The 19832-nt window shown below is 34.8% G+C and overlaps 1 protein-coding gene across 2 annotated transcripts in view; it reads left to right on the top strand.

The window, feature by feature from the left end:
• The window catches only part of PPP4R1 (protein phosphatase 4 regulatory subunit 1), an 84948-nt gene that overhangs the window by 28236 nt on the left and 36880 nt on the right, over positions 1-19832 (top strand). For both annotated transcript variants that reach the window (XM_044666851.1, XM_044666858.1), the window contains 6 exons: positions 1613-1755; positions 3509-3655; positions 9366-9473; positions 9618-9683; positions 12497-12655; positions 16335-16462. In XM_044666851.1, the coding sequence (XP_044522786.1) occupies positions 1613-1755; positions 3509-3655; positions 9366-9473; positions 9618-9683; positions 12497-12655; positions 16335-16462 (751 nt within the window). The remainder of the gene's footprint in view (positions 1-1612; positions 1756-3508; positions 3656-9365; positions 9474-9617; positions 9684-12496; positions 12656-16334; positions 16463-19832) is intronic.

Genomic DNA, 19832 nt, shown 5'->3' with positions numbered 1-19832 from the left:
GAGTGCCCTTGGTATAGGGAAGAATGAAAATTGGGAAAGAAGCAAAGAGAAGGTAAAACAAGGAGTGATTATAGCAATGAATTTTGAGTGCTTCATAGTTTTATGTAGATCCTGCCTTGTTTTCATGGAAAAATACAAGTTTCAGGTATATTTCAGTTTTAAATATGTTTAATAAAGAGAGGGCATAGTTTAATATTAATATAGGTAATGTGATTCCAGTCTTGGACATGACCTTATAAATTTATGGTCAATGCAAGAAATCAGTAATAGAATATTCTTTGTTATCTTAACTTTATAACTTCATTTTCCTCACTGTCTAGGAACAAATACAGACTTCTTGGAATTTAGAGCCCTTTAAAACCTGGCTTTGAACTCGCCTTTTGAGTCTTATTATACATTGCCCTCCTTCAAGAACATCCAAAGTGGTCTTTTTACTGTTCCCTAAACATTTCGTCTTCTAGAAGGGAGTCATTCTGTGACTTTGCATAAGCTGTTCCATATGCCTGGAATGAACATTCTACTGCCCCTTCCACTGTCACTACTTCCTTTTAAAAACTTTTAGTTTTCCTTCAAAGTTCAGTTTAGATGCTGCCTCCTATATGAAGCTCTTGCTGATTATTCTTTAAATCTCTCCAAATCCCTTTATTCCCAATACCACCACTACCACCTTGCTGTTAGTGCCACCCCCACAAAATTACTCTCTATTTTGTGCATGCTTTTATTCATGTTGTTTCTTCTATAAAATAAAAGTCAGTGTAAATAATAATCAATGATCTTTGATAAGCACATATTTATTCTGCCAGTGTGGAACTTTGGAAAGAACTTGGAGTTCAAAGATCCAAGTGTAGATCTTTGTTCTGCAGCTTACTAGCTGTTTAACCATGAATAAATCATCCTCTTTGAACCTCACTTTCCTCATTTCTAACAAGGAAATAATAATACTTCTATTGCTTACATGATTATTGTAAGAAAAATATTTGGAAAACCATAGAACACTATAAATGTGAGCTACTACCTTTATGTATAACTATTTAGTCATATTTCTAATTTTCAAAATGAAGTCAACTATATGTTACTCATTGTAAGATATAAACTTAATCAGCGTAACAGACATTTGAAAATATGTATGTATTAACAAAAAATTGGAAACACTGGTATAGTGGAAATAGAGACAAATTACTTGTATGAAAGTAACCTAAATTTTTTCTGGTCCACCCTTAATATTTTCTTTGTCGTTCTTCAGTACTATCAGTCTTAGTTGTTCTAATCCCAGTCACCTACTTATTCCAAACAACATGTCTTGATCCTTTTTGCTTTACATACTGCCTAATGGAATTTGAATTGGAAGATTATAAAGAGAGGGACCCACTTAAGGAATTGATCCACTGAAGATTCTTAATAACATTTAGAATTTGATGAGACATGCCTTTGTTTTCTCAGGCTATCTTCTCTATTAGTGTGAAGACACAGAATCTGTCTAAACACTAATCCAAAGTGAATCAACCTTGACTTCAAGCTGAATGTATACTGCTATATAGATTTTGCTTCAGCAGAAATTCTTTTGGAGTGGGTGGATTTGTTTTGTCTATTAACATTTTTATTATTTTAATAGAGCCAACTGTGCGAGCTGAACTGATGGAACAGGTGCCTCATATTGCATTATTTTGTCAAGAAAATCGACCTTCAATCCCATATGCTTTTTCCAAATACTTGCTGCCTATTGTGGTTAGATATCTTGCAGATCAGAATAACCAGGTAAAATTTATATGTAAATACTTAACTATTCTTAAAGGAAATGTGTTTAGTATGACCTAATAATAATGAATCTAAATCTGAGTAATTTACATTTTCCCTCACCTTGGACTATAGCCTAGGCTGACTTCTCTTTTCCTTTCTGCTGTTGTACTTAATGAGCTCATCAGCTCCCAGAGATCCAGTTATCATTTCTGTCTGATGATTCTCAGATCTACTTATACAGATCTCACCTCTCTCCTAATTTCTAGTCTCACATTTCCAAATTGGTTGTTTTATAGACATCTTAAACTTAACATGTCTGAAATGGAACTCATCATCTTTCCTCCAAAACCCATTCCCTCTCTCCGACTCCCCTATTAACATTAAGGGCCCCATCAACCTCTCATCCTAAGCAGACTTTTTATCTAGTAGATGTCTTTTCTCACTTCCCATTTCTAATCTATTGCCAAATCTATTAATTTTTACCTTTGTAACCTCTTTTGTATGTGCCTGCCATCTCTCCTGTGGTACAGGTCACGATCTCGGTGCAGGCCTTCATCACCTCATGCCTAGACAATTGCACTAGCCTGATGGTCGGTCTCCTATCTTCAAGCCTCTTCCACTTTAGTCCTCCTCCACTTGGCTGTCAAGTAAATCATCTTAAAGGACAGATCTAATCATGTCACCCCTCTCACTTCCCCATCCATTTGTTGATTAGGGGGTCAGTAAATTCTAATGATACCTTGTGTATCTCCAGGATCAAATACAGAATACTTTAGCATCAAAATATTCCATAAGCTGGACCCTCGCACACTTTTCTAGTTTCTTACATCTTAATTAACCTTATGTATCTTGAAATCCAGTAAATAGCTTCTTTGCTGTTCTCTATACAAAACATTATTGTCCAACTCTTTGCATTTTCAGTATCTATCCTCCCATGCATGAAATTCTTTTCCTCCTCATCTCTGCCTCCTGGTTTCCTTCAAGTCTCAGCCAAAATCTCACTGTTTACAGGAAGCTTTTTCCATTTCTCCTCGAATATTATTCTACTATTCCATTCCCTTTGTTGGTTATCTCCAGTTCATCTTGTATATATCTTTTTATGTACATGTTTTCATATTTTCCCTGTTAGACTGTGAGCTCAATTAGATCAGAAACTGGTGGTGTTTTTTGGCTTGGGGTTTTGGTTTTGGCTTTGGCTTTTTTGTTGTTTGTTTTTTTTTTCCTATTTCTAGTACTAAGCATAGTGCCTAGCACAAATTCAGCGCTTAATAAATGCTTATTAACTGACATTTTTTTCCCTCTTTGATTGCATGATATGTTTTCAAAAAGAGCTACTTCATATCTTTAAATAATTGCTAATAAAACTTCTTGACCTCACCTATCCTGAGTCTTCTTATGTGTAGTTCACACCTTAAGACTGTGATCATTTGCATTGCCACAGTGGGAAATACTCTTTAGATTTATTTGTATTTGTGTATATGTGTATTTGCCAGCTCATGGATGCCCCTACAATGACTATCTTTTATTTTATGGCTAGTCATTAAATGAAAGGCTATGTATGGTCCCCTAAAATCATTAAAATAAATTACTAGAGTTATTACTATTCAAATTGATTAAAAATATATACATAGTTCCTTTCTTCTTAAAGGTTTCATTGGTGGTTGAGTTTGGAGCCCTTTGACTTCAAAGATAAGAAGTCATCTAAAGTTGTTTACATTATAACATTAGAAATATGTCATCTATTTACTTTTTTTAATGGGTTTTTCTTTAGGTGAGAAAAACAAGTCAAGCAGCTTTGCTGGCTTTGCTAGAGCAGGAACTTATTGATCGATATGATGTGGAAACCAACGTATGCCCAGTTCTTATAGAGCTAACTGCACCAGATAGCAATGATGATGTGAAGACAGAAGCTGTGGCAGTGAGTAATGATACATCTGAATATTAAATCCATTATAATTGAAGAGTTATTGAGTATGGTTTTCTGCTTTAATAAGATTTGTTATAAATTTGCTGTTTAATAGGTAACATGAAGCCTTCTATACTACTATATGAAAGCTTATTTCATTGTTGAAAAATTTTTAAGTAAACCCTCAACATCTTTCTTAGAATCAATTCTGTGTATTGGTTCCAAGGAAAAGAGTAGTAAGGGCTAGGCAATGGGGATTAAGTGACTTGCGCAGGGTCACACAGCTAGGAAATGTCAGAGGCCAGATTTGAACCCAGGACCTCCTGTCTCTGGGCTTGGTTCTCAATCCACAGAGCCACCTCATTGCCCACAAACTGTTGAAATTTAATTAGAATGAGAGCAGAGAAACAGGGACTTGAAAGAAGAGATATAAGATGATGTCTTAGAAAAAAAGAAAAAAGAATAAGGGATGGATTCTTTTTTTTTTTTTTAAACCCTTACCTTCTGTTTTAGAATCAATACTGTATATTGGTTCCAAGGCAGAAGAGTGGTAGGGGGTAGGCAATGGGGGTTAAGTGACTTGCCCAGGGTCACACAGCTGGGAAGTGTCTGAGGCCAGATTTGAATCTAGGACCTCTAGTCTCTAGGCCTGGCTCTCAATCCACTAAGCTACCCAGCTGCCCTAGGGATGGATTCTTTTTAAAGTAACTATAAACTCCCCATTTCTGGATAAAACTTTTTAAAGATGCTACTTTGTACTTTAGGGTGGTTTACAGTGGATTTTAAAAAAATAATTTTTAACTATAAGATTTTTTTTTAAATTTTGTATGATTGGACACCTAATGGATCGATTTTGTGAAATAATTCAATATTTTTCTTTTTACTTAAGTTATCAGTATGTTAGAATTTAAGCTCTCAAATAGCAAATTAATTTGTTAGTCACCAGAATTTGATTGGCTATTTTAAAAAAGATATGGACTCAGGTCTGCAGGTAAGAAAAATTCATTATGGGACAATAATGCCAAATTAAATTTTTTTTTAATTATAATAATTAGGAGGACAGCTGTGGGTGGCTCAGTGGATTGAGAACTAGGCCTAGAGATTGGAGGTCCTAGATTCAAATCTGGCCCCAGACACTTCTATCTGTCTGACCCTGGACAAGTCACTTAACTTCCATTGCCTAGCACTTAACACTCTTCTGCCTTGGAACCAATACATAGTATTGATTCTAAGACGGAAGGGGTAAGGGGGTTTTTTGGTTTATTTTTTAATTGTAATAATTGTACCTCTAGCACTAAGACCTTGAAGAAGGGAAAGAATTAGAATATTATATTTCTGTCTTGAGTTGCTTATATTGTCAGTTTAAAAAAACTTTTATAATTAGAAAACAACAAATGGAATTAGATATGATCAAATGAAGATTTAATACCTGAGAATAAAGAGAAATAAAATGCTGATATCCTTTTCAAAATTAGCCTTTGAATTAAAGCTTTTATAAATATAGTAGTTTATTTTATCTCTTATAGGCAGAATTTGCTTTATTAAATATCCTGGTTAATTGTTATTTTATGCCAATACTGAATTAAATTTAATCTTTCTCTTGATTCAAAAGATAGGTGCCTCAGGCTTATTGTTCTCATCATTTTATCATTGTATCATATGCTTCATTACATTATCTAACACTAGTTTTTAGCTGATGAGAAGCCTTGACTTGACTTGTTCTACACTGAATAAAGTTGAGATTTAAAAGATTTTTGTTTTTAAAATATATATATTTTATATTAAAGCCTTAAGGAGCTAGAATCTTTATTTTAAACATGTGGCAAACCACAGATAAGTATTTTCAGTTTGCTACTACTCTGTCATGAGTTCATAGGTAAATGTGTACCCTGCTGAGATTTTCTAGTTAAAATGTCTTAATATGTACTGATATTAAAAATTCATGCCTATCAGTTTAATTGAAAGTAAAATAATCTTTTTTAGTCTTTGAATAAGTAAAGAATATAAATATGGAAGAAGCTTATACTTTTGTTTCCTTTAATCTTTTGAGTTTTAAGTATGACTTTATTTAATGTGGTCTATAATTCAGTTTCCTAGAGTAGATAATTTCAACATCCCTTTTAAATGTTTAATATATAGTGGCCATCATGGTTATTTGGTGACTCAGTGGTTATACCTTCAAATAACAAACAGAAATTTAGAAATTTAGAAAACTAGAGATGGAGTAAAGATGGTAATGTAAGTTCCTGCCAACAATTCTGTGCAGATATGAAAAATTCTTGTAGACTGAGTTCTGATCTTGAATGTCAAGGAAAAATCGATAATTTTTCCAGCCCACATTGGCACAGAGAGATCTACTAGATACTGGGATGGAGGTCTTGCCAGGAATAGCTAATTAGAACATTTCAGTTTAAGATAAGGCTATGCACCATGTTAAGAGAAGTTCCAAATACAACCGAGGGCACTGTCTTGTGCAGGGTACAAAAATAGATGAAAACTGACAGCTATGTTGCTTACCACTTAGCTACTAAGATGACTACGCAGAGAATACCAGCTTCTTGGGATGTGATACTCCAGGGTAAGAAGCGATTTTTGGATCCTAGGCTATGATGCTGACCAAGTTGCAGCTATGGATGTTTATACTAAGATTAAAATGGAGTTTCAGTTCCAGCATCCAGTCTACTCTGAAGTGTATATATACTTCAGTGTATATGTACTACAGTGAAATAACAATGACAGAAATCACAGACCAAAGGGAAATCCTGCAGTTCTGTCACTGTACCAGTAGAGCTTTCTAGCTGCCTAACTGAATACAGCAGCACTCCTTCCTAAACCTGCAAATGGATCATGCCCACATGTGTTGCTCAAACTCACATCCCAGTCAGAAACTTGTAGAGCTTAAACTAGACAGACAGAAATTAAACTTCGCCCTGGATCAGAACAGTTGGGAACCACTAAAAGCTTGTGGGTCTCCAGCTTGAGCTGTGCATAAGATCTTAGAATAATTTAATACCTTGTACAGTAAGAGAGCATTAGCAGAACCAGCCTGGGCATTCCCCCCAGAAATGCACAGGAGCCCAGCCCTAACATAAAGTCCAAAGACAGGAAATAAACTGGAAGATGAGCAAATAAAGAATCCCCATGAAAAAAGCTCATTATAGTGACACAGACATTTAAGACAGATTCAAAAGAAGAGAATCACTAAAATATCTACAAGCAAAGCTTCAGAGAAAGATACATCTTGAACACAGCTTCAGCTGAAATTCCTAGACAAGATAAAAGAGAAGGCATATTTTTATAAATTAAATGATTGTGCTAGAAGAGAAAATTGGAAAAAGGAAATGAAAGCTAAGGAAAAAAGAACTGGAAAGAAAATTATCAGCTTGGTACAAAAGATATAAAGCTTAGCAATTAACTACTTGAAAATTAGGATGGCCCAAAAAGAAGTTAGATTTCAGGAGTCAACAAGAAATATTAAAGTCAAAAGATTGAAAAAATAGAATAAAATGTAGTTTGTCTCATGGATTGAGACTAGATCATTTGAGAATCATTGGACTTTCAGAGAGCCATGACCAAAAAAAGAACCAAGAAATCATAAAACAAAAACAATCTAGGCCTCTTAGACTCAGAAAACAAAGTGAAAATAGAAAGAATTCACTATTTACCTCCTAAAAGAAACCACAGAATTAAAATGTCCAGGAAGATTATTGCCAAAAACCAAAGGTTTCAAATCAAAATTAGCCAGAAAGAAAGAATGCAAGTACTGAAGATCCACTGTTAATATGACATAATTTAGCAGCCACCATTCATATAGGAGTAATATGAATAGTATAATTTTTGAATATGATATGCCAGAGGGTAAAAGATCTCGGCTTATGACTAAGAATAACTTACCTAGCAAAACCAAGTATAAGAGTATAATCCTACAGGGGGAAAAGTGGATCTTTAATGAAACAGAGCACTTCAAGGTATTCATGGTGCAAAGACTATGTAAAAACTATGAAGTGCAAATTCAGGAACTGAGATACACAAAAGGTTAAACACTAGTGAGCAATTATAAGCCAGCAAACAAGCATTAATTGTTTACATTCTAATAAGATGAGATAAATGTGTCCCCTTAGAACTTTATCATCAGGAATCCTAGAATCTAATTAGGCAGAGGCTTAGGAATAATTGTTATGTTTTAATTATCTTAAAAGAATGGATGAGGGAGGGGAAGGAGGGCTACACTGGATGAGGGGGAATTATTTTTCATAATTGAGGTCCACAATTTGAAGTTTATACAAACAGGAAAGAGGAGGGTAGAGAGCACTTGAACCTCACTACTAATCTGAATTGATCAAAGGAAAGGGAAAATGCACTATAGTTGGGTACATAAATACATTCACTCAGAAAAGAAACTGAAGGGAAAGGGAAACAGGAGAAATAATAAGAAAGGTAGATTAAAGGAGGGAATAGACCTGAGCAAAATATACTAAAGATGTATGTAGAAAAATAGCAGTGATGGCGAAGAATTGGAAACTTTAAAAGAGTACTCACTAATGGGGAATGCTACATAAATTATGATAAACAAAGGTGATGATGCAACACCATTATGTTGTAAGAAATAATGAAGGGCACAACATCTGGAAAGACTTGTTTAAAATGATAAAGAGTGAAGTGAAGAATGAGAGGAATTTTTTTTTACAGTGACAATACTGTGCTCAGACAAGTATAGTAATTGTGATTGACTTGGGAACTCTGATCTCTGTAATGACCATCCACAATACCAGAACTCTTACAATCAAACAAATTCCCAATTCCTAATAAGAGAGTTGACAGACTGAGTACAGATTAAAATTTTTTTTTTGGACATAGCCAGTTTTGGAATTTGTTTTTTTTTTTTTTGACTGTACATAATCATAGCAGAGATTTTTGTTTTCTTTCAAGAGGGGCAAGAATAGAAAGCAGAGTTCATTGAAAAAAAAAATTTTTTTAAATAAAGTGGTACTTTTTAAAGTCTAAGCAGCTTTCAACCATTTTGGGACAGATTATTTAGATCATTTACATTTTGCTTCTTTTGGTTCTTAATACCTTCTATGACTACTGTTGCTTATTTCTCTATAAAAGAATTGGCAAGAAAAAATAAAAAGAAACGGTTCATTTACATTTCCTACTCTTTAGCCAATATAAGGTAAAAACTTTTAATCATAAAATTATAGAATGTGAGTGCCTTAGAGATTATCTTGTCTAGTATCTCTTTTATTTTGCTTAAGAGAATAAGAACCAGAGTTTATTATTTGCTTAAGGTCAGTCATAGAGACAAAGCTGAAACTTGAATCTAGATCTCCATTTTTCTATTCTGATGTAAGTGTGTCTTCAAAAGATTTGAAACCATTAACTAAAATGAGGCTTTTTGATATCTTTGGGTTTTGGGGGACAGGGTTGAACATTTTAGACATATAGCAAATTTTTTTTGGTTATTTTCATTCATAAAATATTCTTACTCCTAATACAATAAAATCATCTATCATTAGCCCATATAGTATGTAAAAGAAGAATAATGACTCATTCATATAATGCTTTAAGGTTTTTAAAGTGCATTGCTTATAACAAGCAACTTAGACTGCATGGTTCTTTCTTTCTCTTCATTATATGTTTGATTATGTAATTTAAATGAATTAAAGTGTTCATCCTTTAAAAAGGTGTTCCTAAGCTTATTATGATTATTCTTTGCTATTAGATAATGTGCAAGATGGCACCTATGGTTGGAAAGGACATCACAGAACGACTTATCCTCCCTAGGTTTTGTGAGATGTGCTGTGACTGCAGAATGTTTCATGTTCGGAAGGTATTACAATTTAGTTCCTTTGATTTGAGAATGTGGGGTAGTAGTATTAGTGGTGGTGAATTACAAAAATTGGTTTTTATGAAAAAATAACTGTGTTAGACTTGCTATTTTGATATATTATCAGTGTTATTTATTTCTTGGTAGGTCTGTGCTGCCAATTTTGGAGACATTTGCAGTGTAGTTGGGCAACAAGCCACTGAAGAAATGTTGGTAAGTGTTAAAATTTCAAAATATTAAGCATTAGAAAAGAAAATAATTTTAAATAAATTCCTGAAGCGCATGGGATCATAACTTTCTATACAAAGTCCTATGATTTTGATTAAGAAAGCACAATGAAAATGTCTAAGGCTTTCTTTGTAATTCCTGGCACATGAGAATAGAGGATGTTTTATAGGAAGACATAATTCAAACAGCATACTTATTTGTGTTAATGTAATATTCAGAGTAGTCAGATACCTTTTTATTTATTTATTTATTTAATAATTTCCATTAGGTTCATCTCATCATTTTGTTTCTGCCTTTGTGACATTTAATACTGCCTTAGTTTGGGGGAGAAATTTTTTTAAAAATGTTAAAAGGACTAGGTACATGAATTGATGCATAACATTTTATTAAAATTTTGCTTTGAAATAATGTTCATTCAGTCTCTTTGCCTTAGCTATTTAAAGAAATGCGCTGTCAATTAATGAAGCTAAGTTCTTTAAAGTATTCTTTAATTCTAGTCCCATTTAGAATCATTATAAACATTCCTGATTATCAATATGGCTAAATTTGCTCTGTGACTATTATATTAATTTAGACTCCTAAAATGCCATAACTTTTAGTCATTCTTTTCATGAATACTTCAGCTAGTCTGTAAATAAACAAATAGGCAAAGCTCCAAGGCAATACAAGTTTATTAAGAGAGACCAGTGTCTCTCAGTAATGGTAGGTCATCAAATTTTCCTAATAATCCAAGAGTCAAGTTAATGAAGGATTTCCAGCAGTTATATACCATAATATGTCCTCTTTTCTGGAAAGGCACTTCTCATGTCAGCACCCCCTACACCCCCAAGATGGTAAAGAGGAACTGCCTCATATGGTAAGTCTTCCATCTTCCAGAGGACAGGCATGCTGGGCATTCCCAAGGAAACTTATGACTAGGGTCCTCCACAGCTCAGGTCTTTGCACATTTGTACAAGGGTACAAATCTTGGGCCAGAGGGCATGTTCTTTTGACCTGGTACTTGGAGGATGCTCAATGAGTCACTCCCTTCAACTTAGGCTGCATAGCCTGGGTGGGGCCATACCTTCTTGGAAAAGGCTGCCTTACAGTGAGTTACAGAAAAGGAGAAGTTATAGAAATTATAGTTAGTATGAAGTTATAGAAAAAAATCATCTAAATGCATTATATACAGTTTGCTCTATATAACCTTATAGAATGTAATTACCATAATTATTCATCGCTATCCCAGATTGATCAGGAAGGGTCAGGGATTCTCATGTCCTTACCAGATGTTCATTTTTCCTTTGTATTTGATAATAATTGCTTGCTTTTTATTAAGGCACTTTAAAGTTTGTAATCTGTTTTATTTCATTTGAACCTTAAAAAAATCAAAACAACCAAAAGTAGATGCTATAACTATAGATATTTTTATCATCAACTTAGAAATGAGAAAACTTGGAAAGATATTAAATGACTAGCCCATGTAGACAGACACAGTGATAGGAGCTTTCCTACTGCATTGTTAGTACTGTAACAATTATACCACATTGGCATATTGGTAACTATTTGCTCTGTTTTTCTGGTTTAGTTTTTTTCAATTTGCATAGATTTCCATCTGCAAAACTGGAGGTGTTATACGTGCATAGATGAAATCAGTCAACAAGCATTTAGCCTCTCCTTTGTGCTAGGCACTGTGGTAGCTGGTAAAATTGATTGGGATAATAGAATATTATTTCATACAGGCCTTTCCAAATTTCTTCATATTTCTTATACTTGTATCACATTCTTAAATAAACCACAATTTATTTAACCATCTTCTTGTTGCTGAACATTTAGAATTTTCCCCATTTTTTTTTTTAAATTAAAAATAGTGCTGCAATAAGAGTTTTTGAACAGGTAGTTGTGTTTTTCTCAGTTAACATTTTCAAGGCATATTGCAAACAATGGAAGTATTAGAACAAAGTTTGATTATTTATGTAATTTTTGATTCATATTGCCAGATTCCTCTTCAGGAATAAAAAAAGTGTGTGCAATCTCACTAGCAGTGAATGTGTACCCACTTTCCATTATTATGCCAAGATTACTTTCAATTACTTTGCCATTTTGTTGGATATAAGGTGTAATACTTTATAATTTTTTATACGATCAGAAATTGAGAGATGGAAAGCATCTTTAAATCAATTAGACCGACCACATTATATGGCTGAGGAAAGTTACATGACATAGAAATAAGTTGTAGAACCAGTATTCGACTTAGGCCTCTTAACTCTAAATTTAGAATGCTTTTCATGTGACCATACTTAATCTCTGTTAAAATTTGCAACCCTGATTTTTGGTGAAGAAGCATTTTTTTAATCCAACATTCTTTTTTCCATTTCTGAAAATTATTTCTTCATATCCTTTGGTCATTATGGACTAGAAAGTACCTGTGTAAATTTGTAACTGTTCCTAAAGTCAGATTTTTTCCTTTTTATTTGTCATATTTTTCTCAATCTTTTGTTGGATTTTGACTTTTGAGAGGGGGGAGGGTTAAGTTGTCGTGCACTTATTTCTTATCCCTAAAAATTATTCTTATTTGTTTAATAGTAAAGTCAACTTAGGAGATTGTTTTCAAGGACTGATTTATAGGGAAAATAAACTTGTGGTGTACCAAAAAAACTTAACAACAAAAATCACAATTCCATTTTAGATTGTTTTTAAATAAATTTGCCTTTTTTTTTAAGTGGAGAATGTATGAATGGAGAAGTCAAAATAAGTGCTGCCTGCCTCCTATATAAAAATGTGTACATAAAACATGCCTATTTTGTTTTCCTATATAGCTTCCAAGGTTTTTCCAGCTTTGTTCAGATAATGTATGGGGAGTAAGAAAGGCTTGTGCTGAGTGTTTCATGGCTGTTTCATGTGCAACATCTCAAGAAATTCGTCGGACAAAATTGTCAACACTTTTTATTAATCTGATCAGTGATCCTTCACGATGGGTAGGATTTTATTTTAACTAAATATCTTTCTATTTTCTGCTAGTCAGTCAAACATTGAATTCCTTCTATATAAAGCACTATGTTTAAGTTAATATTACTGCTTTTAGGATTAGATTTGGCAAAAGAATGATTTAGTTCATCTAGTCTTAACTTCCTCATTTAACAGATTTAGAACACTGCAGTCCAGAGAGAGTGTCTTGAGCTAATGGTCAAATAAATAGCCGAGTCAGGATTTGAATACCATCCTTTGACATCAGGTCCAATGACTTTTCCCACTATTTCATGGTGTTTCATAACTGCTTGGATTCTAATATCTATAGTTATATTTCCTAGAGACAGGATAAGTGGATATTCGCCCTTCTTGGGGTGAATTTGAGCCACATACACATCTGTCCATCCACCTAGCAGATATGGCTCTTTGTGAAACTATGTGTCCCTACATTTGATCTTCCCAGTCCTTTAATTTATTGGCAAAATAGTCCTGGCTGCAAATGGATGAGCTATTTTATGATGAGCTATTTATATATTTAAAATAATATAACTATTCTAAATAGTTCATTTTAGTTCTGAAATATTCAGAATCTCCCCTCACATACCATTAATCCAGCTCTTCCCCCTTAGAATAATTGCCTTGTACTAGTATTTCTGGGTATAAACATATTTTAAGCATGTCATATAATAACAAATTCTTTTCCAGAATGGTTGTCCCTCCAATAGCGAATTTTCTTAACTTTTTAAAATTTTAGTCCATAGAATTTTACTTATCCCAATTGTGAATTCTTTGACATCTGTTCTCTAAATCTAGGTTTTATGTTAAACTATGCCTAACTTTTCCTTTTCTCATTCATACATTTTAAAAGGAGGGGTTCATTTTCTTTTTGTGGTTCCTGACATTTTTACACAGACAACCAGTTCTTCCTTATTGGTAAAGATCAGATTTAGAATAGAATTTCTCCTTGTTGGTTCCTTCATCTTCTGAAGATTGAAATTATTATTGAGGCAAGTCAGGAAAATGTTACCTACTTGACTTTTAGGAAACTCTAGAACATCTGGATAATTGAAGTTTTCCTTTCAATATCCTATCTTGGGAGCAACAAGGTGACTCATTGGATAGAAAGCCAGGCCTGGAGATGGGAGAGTCCTGGGTTCAAATGTAGTCTCAGACATTTTCTAGCTATATAATTCTGGGCAAGTCATTAAAGTGCAGTTGTCTAGTCCTTACTACTCTTCTGCTTTGGAACCAATATTTAGCATCAGTTCTAAGATAGAAGGTAAGGGTTTCAAAAAAAATTCTATCATGCTTCTTTTCCAGGTTTGTGATCTATTTCCTAAATGCTTTGACAATTTCTTCTTATCTGTAAGGTGGTCTGTAATAATATATGCTGAAGATATTACTTGTATTTCTGCCTCTGCTGACCTTTGCCCTAGTGCATTCTCCCATATTTCCTCTCTGGTTTCTGGATATCCTCACAAATGTAGGTAGCTTCTTAAGACAAGTTATTCTACCACTGTGCCAACTTCTTTTTATTTATCCTGTTTTTTGAGAAAGGTTTTGCCTTTTTCCAGCCATAATCCACTCGTGAATTTTATCCTACAAATTCTCAGTTGATACTTAATGAGGTCAAATTTGTTTTCTTTCACAGTTTCTAGTGCATCTTGCTTCTTAACCACATTTTTGTACATTATATTGAAATGTCTTGAGAGATTTTCTATCATACCTTGGATATAAGCCTCAGAAAGACAACATACCTCTTCATTGTTATCAGCTGGCCAAATAACTATCATAACTCCTGAGTTGCCAACCACCCTGATTCCTTTCTTTTTCTTTTGACCTTTATTGGATACCATCTCATCTAACAGCTATTGGAAAACTTCAATATTATTAAGAGGACAGATACTTTCTCTTGAATATTCAGTATTTTCTTCCTTGAGAAGAACCTCATATCTTATTTCTTAACCCTATCCAGTCATTGGGGCTTTATGACATTCTGTTCTCCACCTCCTGACAAATATTAGAAATTCTTTCTATTTTTTCAGATCCTTTTCTCCCCACATTTTCCCATTTATTTTGACAATTAATTTTATTGTGCTTGCTTCAGAAGCCCATATATTAAAATTGGAGTAATACAGAAAAAACAATTAAGATTCATTCTCTAAGCCAGTAAAAAAATTTTTAAATGCATTCTGGAAGTGGCATCTAAAGTGGACAGAGGTTTTAGCATTCAGGTATTAAAAATCAATTATAGGGGCAGTTAAGTAGGCCAGAGGATAGAGCAAGACTGGAGTCAGGAGGCCTTGGATTCAAATCAAGGTACTTCTCAGCTCTGTGACCCTGGCAAGTCACTTAACCCCACTTGCCTAGTTCTTGCCCTCTTCTGTCTTAGAATTGATACGACAAAAGACAAAGGTTTTAAAAAGAAAAGTCTATTACAAGTATTGAAAAGTATAAATTAAAGCATTGTCTTAGGAGAAACCAGGAGGCACAAATTATCCAGTTAAACTATACCATATATTAACCTCCTTCATGTTTAAGAATGCTGTTAGAGTTAAATTGTGGATGGGAACTTAAATGACCAGGTCAGGAATGCTGAAGAATTTTGAGTGAGGGATGGCATTGTAAGGCATTAGGAATATTACTTGAGCAGCTATGGAAGATGGATTGGAGAAATGATAGACTGGTAACAAGGCCAATTAAAATATTATTAGTCTGTTGGAAGAGAAGTGAGTATTTGAAATAGGGTAAATAGGGTGATTGTGATCACAGTGCAGAGAAAGGGCCAAGTTGCTTGAAAGATTGTAGTGATAGAGATAGTACTTTACAACTTTTTAGATTAGAGATAAGGAATATGGAAGAATAAATTAAAGCTAGCTCCAAGTTTATGAACATGGGAGAATAGTAGATGTCATTAAAAGAAATAAGGAGTCTTGGAAAAGGTGGGGTATGGTGATGTCGAAGTGTAAATTTAGGTACCATTTTAGTTGTTATGTAATTGGAATTATCTATCTGGCAAAAATATGGGAGTGAAACAGTCCAGAGTAGTTGTATATGAAGCTGTAGAGAGGAAGATAAATGGAGCTGAAGAAATGGATATCATCACAAATAATTTGCATGAAGAAGGTAGAAAAGAGAAGGCCTAAGACAGAACAGTTGGGAATACTCACCTGAAAGTATGAGAATGCTCCAAAAGAGAGAGAGAGAAAAGTGGTCAAAGGAGCCATTAGAGTGCAGTATCATTTAGCTACTTTGTTCCTATGAGTTATAGAATGTTCTCTGAGTGACCTTTCTGTCCTAACGTTATATAGTCTCATAGTTCATAGTCCAAATATCCAAATTCCAAAATGATATGAAAAGTTAGTCAACAATAAATTGCCAGTCAGTACACATTTTATTAAGGATCTACTATGTGGTAAGGCACTATGCTAAGCTCTTGGAATGAATTGATATAAAAGAGGCAGAGGTAGCCAGTAAATCTGAATTAATTTTAATAATTTGAATAATAATTTTAATTGAATTAATTTTTTAATTATTCTACTCTACCTTATTTTCTATTGTGATTAAAACATGTGTTCAGGTTGTGGAAAGCAATTTATCTCCCATTGTTAGGCTTTCTTTACCAAAGAATCAGTAATACTTAGTAGTTATTAATATATAAAAATAAATTTTTAAAATTTTCTCTAGGTTCGTCAAGCAGCCTTTCAGTCTCTGGGACCTTTCATATCAACTTTTGCTAATCCATCTAGCTCAGGCCAGTATTTTAAAGAAGAAAATAAGAACTCGGAAGATATTGTGCTAGAAGAAAAAACCAGGTAGGATTTCTGAATTTTTTTTTTTCTTTAGACTTCACTGCTTTCAAAATGTTCTTTTACTATCTTAAATTTTTTCTTAAGAAGTTAAGAAAGTATTTCTCTTGATTGTGTCAGCCCAAAGAAGCAGGTAGTGTGGCATAATAGGTGGTAGAGAGCTGGCATTTGGAGTTAGGAAGACCTGGGTTCAAGTCTGGCTTCTGCTACATGCCGATTCTGTAACTTTTAAAATTGCAATTGTAATTCTCTCAACCTACTTAAGTTGAAGAGAAAGTATAGTCTGTATTGTTAGAGGAAGTTTCTAACTGGGAGCATCTGAACCAGCGTAGATATTGAAGTAGAAGGTAGCAAAACAGATCAGCTCCTCACAAAACTATGATAACTAAGATCTGAGGGAAATGCCAGGCTGAGTTGTAATTATAAAATCTAAGGAAGAACCATAGCGAGTCATTTTTTCCAGTCTCAGATCATGAATTTGGCCCATTTGGCAAGTAAACAGAACAGCAACTGTGAAACCTCAACTTAGACCTTGGAGCAAGAAAATCAGTTTTAGCCTACAGACTCAGACCAGAATTAGGCCTGTAGCTGTCTCCCTTTGATTCCACAGAGGGATTTTGGATTTAGTACCTGAGTGGACATTCAAGATGGTCTGGTATCTCTTGCTCCAACCAAATAGCTGTATCTACAGTTGAGTTCAGAGGCAAGAGACAAGAAAAGGAACTGTAGGACCAGAAGTTAGCCTACAGCTCTGTTTCTATAAACCAGCAACTAGGTAGCTGACTAACTCTTCTTGGAGCTCTACCCAAGGGCAAAAATCTATAGTTATGTTGCCTAAGGCCAAGTACTATGCCCTCAAACCACTTAGGACTCATTGAAAATTTTTCAGTTCCCTGACTAGAGCCATTCCTGTGATACTTACAGAACATTACTTACCTTCAATACTAAGAAAATAGACTTTTGTTCACTGAAAAAAATAAATTTATTTTTTTTAAAAAAAGGAAAAAAATTAGATAAATCCCCAAAATGCAGCAACAAGATTGCTGGGACCACATGGCACACATTTCTTTCCAAATGGGCACAGGATTTGACACTCATTCATAGCCAAATTTAGACTGGAATCATTCTAATTAATTATGAGTTCTAGTAAGTCCCCCTTACTTCTTCCCTCCCCAACAACTCCAACAAACTACCAATAATAATGAACCATTTAATGGTGCCAGGAAGAGCCAAGACACAAACCTAGAAGAGGAGAATATCTAAAACATCTGCAGGCAAAGCCTCAAGCATTGAGCTTTGCAGCTTAGCCATAAGGTCAACCAGAATTTCTAGAAGAAATGAAGCAAATGTTAAAATGAGTTTTTAAATGTTATGAGTGCTAGAGAAACAAATTGGAAAAGAAATGAGAGCTTGAGAGAAAAGGCTTAAAAAAAAGTGAGTAGGGGCAGCTGGGTAGCTCAGTGGATTGAGAGTCAGGCCTAGAGACAGGAGGTCCTAGGTTCAAATCCAGCCTCAGTCACTTCCCAGCTGTGTGACCCTGGGCAAGTCACTTGACCCCCATTGCCCACCCTTACCACTCTTCCACCTATGAGACAATACACCGAAAGTTAAGGGTTTTTAAAAAAAAAAAAAAAAAGTGAGTTAACCGCTTAATATGAGTGAACTAAAATCCAAGTAGCTAATTCCTTAAAAGTAGATCAAATAGAAATTAATGACTCCATGAGATAACCAGCTGTTAGGCCAATGTCAAAAGCCTAAAAAAGGAAAATAATAGAAAAAGTAGAGAATTTCACCTAGTAGACTTAAAACCAAAAATAATTTACCCAAGAAAATATAGTAAAATCTCTCAGGGGAGAAAAAAAATGGATATTTAATGAAATAGACCACTTCCAACTATTCCTGATGAAAAGTAGAATAAGCATTATGTAGCTCCCTTTAGGTGCCAGGCACTGTGTTAAAACTCTAAGGAAAACAAGTAAATAAATAGATAAATCTTGTTGATTTGGGAGGTAGGTGCTGGTTTTATCTCCATTTTACAGTTGAGTAAACTGAGGCAAACTGATTATGTGTCTTACCAGGAATTATACAGCTATAAATTTGAGGTCAGGTGTTAACTCATGTCTTCCCAATTGAAGACCCAGTGCTCTATTCACCGTACCTTGAGCTGCATCACAAGTCAAAAGAAATATAAAAAGGGGGCATCTGGGTAGCTCAGTGGATTGAGAGCCAGACATAGAGATGGGAGGTCCTAGGTTCAAATCTGGCCTCAGACACTTCCCAGCTGTGTCACCTTGGGCAAGTCACTTGACTCCCATTGCCCACCCTTACCACTCTTCTACCAAGGAGCCAATACACAGAAGTTAAGGGTTTAAAAACAAACAAACAGACAAAAAAAGAAATATTAAAAAGGGGCATTGGTAACACTGTGGGTAGAGCATCAGGCCTGGAGACAGGAGGACCAGGATTCAGATGTGGCCTCAGACACTTCCTAGCTCTGTAATCCTCGACAAGTCATTAAATCCAAGTTGTCTAGCTCTTAACTGCTCTTGGAACTGACACTTAGTATTGATTCTAAGAAAGAAGGTAAGAGTTTGTTTGTTTTGTTGTTTTTTAAAGAAAGAAAGAAACATAAAAAAGATGATAGAAAAGTTCCCTCAGAATCTTGAATGTCATCCAGGTTCATAGAATTAAATAAGGCAGAAGGCTTGAAAATGATTTTGTTTTAATGATCTTTAAAAAAAAGGAGGAGGAAAAAGGACTACACTAAAGGGAAAGAAGTTTGGGAAACTTCACTTAATGGAGAGCAACTCTAAAATATGACCACCAGAGTTATTTTTCATTTTAAGCCATATTTGTATCCCTTAAGCCAGTTGCAGGGATATATATGTTAAAAGGTGTGTTCAGACAATTAAGAACCTCCTGAAGGGAGAGGTAGGTGACTCAGTGGATTGAGAGCCAGGCCTGGAGAGACGAGTTCCTGGGTTCCATTGTAGCCTCAGACACTTCCTTGATGTATGATCCTGGGCAAGTCACTTAACCCACATTGCCTAGCCCAGTGTTAGCAAACCTAAGGCACAGGGACCCAAGAGAAAGCAGAACACTCTCTGTGGGCATGGGGCCACCCTCCCTCCCCACCCCCACCACCCAGAGTTCATTACTAGAAAGGCAGAGGGACTCGAACAGAGCTGCTCCCCTCCCCCTCTCCACAGCATGATTCCATTTTTTTCATATCCCTGCCCCTCTAGCAGACAGTGGGGGAGCACACAGAGTAAGGTGGGTGGCTCACATGCAGCAAAGCTGAAGGGGGAAATAGAGCCTTTGGGCCACTCCCCTCCCCTTCTCTACACTCACTGAGGACATTCTTCACTTCACCCTC

This window comes from Gracilinanus agilis, chromosome 1 (assembly GCF_016433145.1).
Source record: "Gracilinanus agilis isolate LMUSP501 chromosome 1, AgileGrace, whole genome shotgun sequence".
Classification (NCBI taxonomy): Eukaryota; Metazoa; Chordata; class Mammalia; order Didelphimorphia; family Didelphidae; genus Gracilinanus; species Gracilinanus agilis.
Note: the sequence above shows the minus strand (reverse complement) of the source record. Positions and strands in the feature narration are given on the sequence as shown.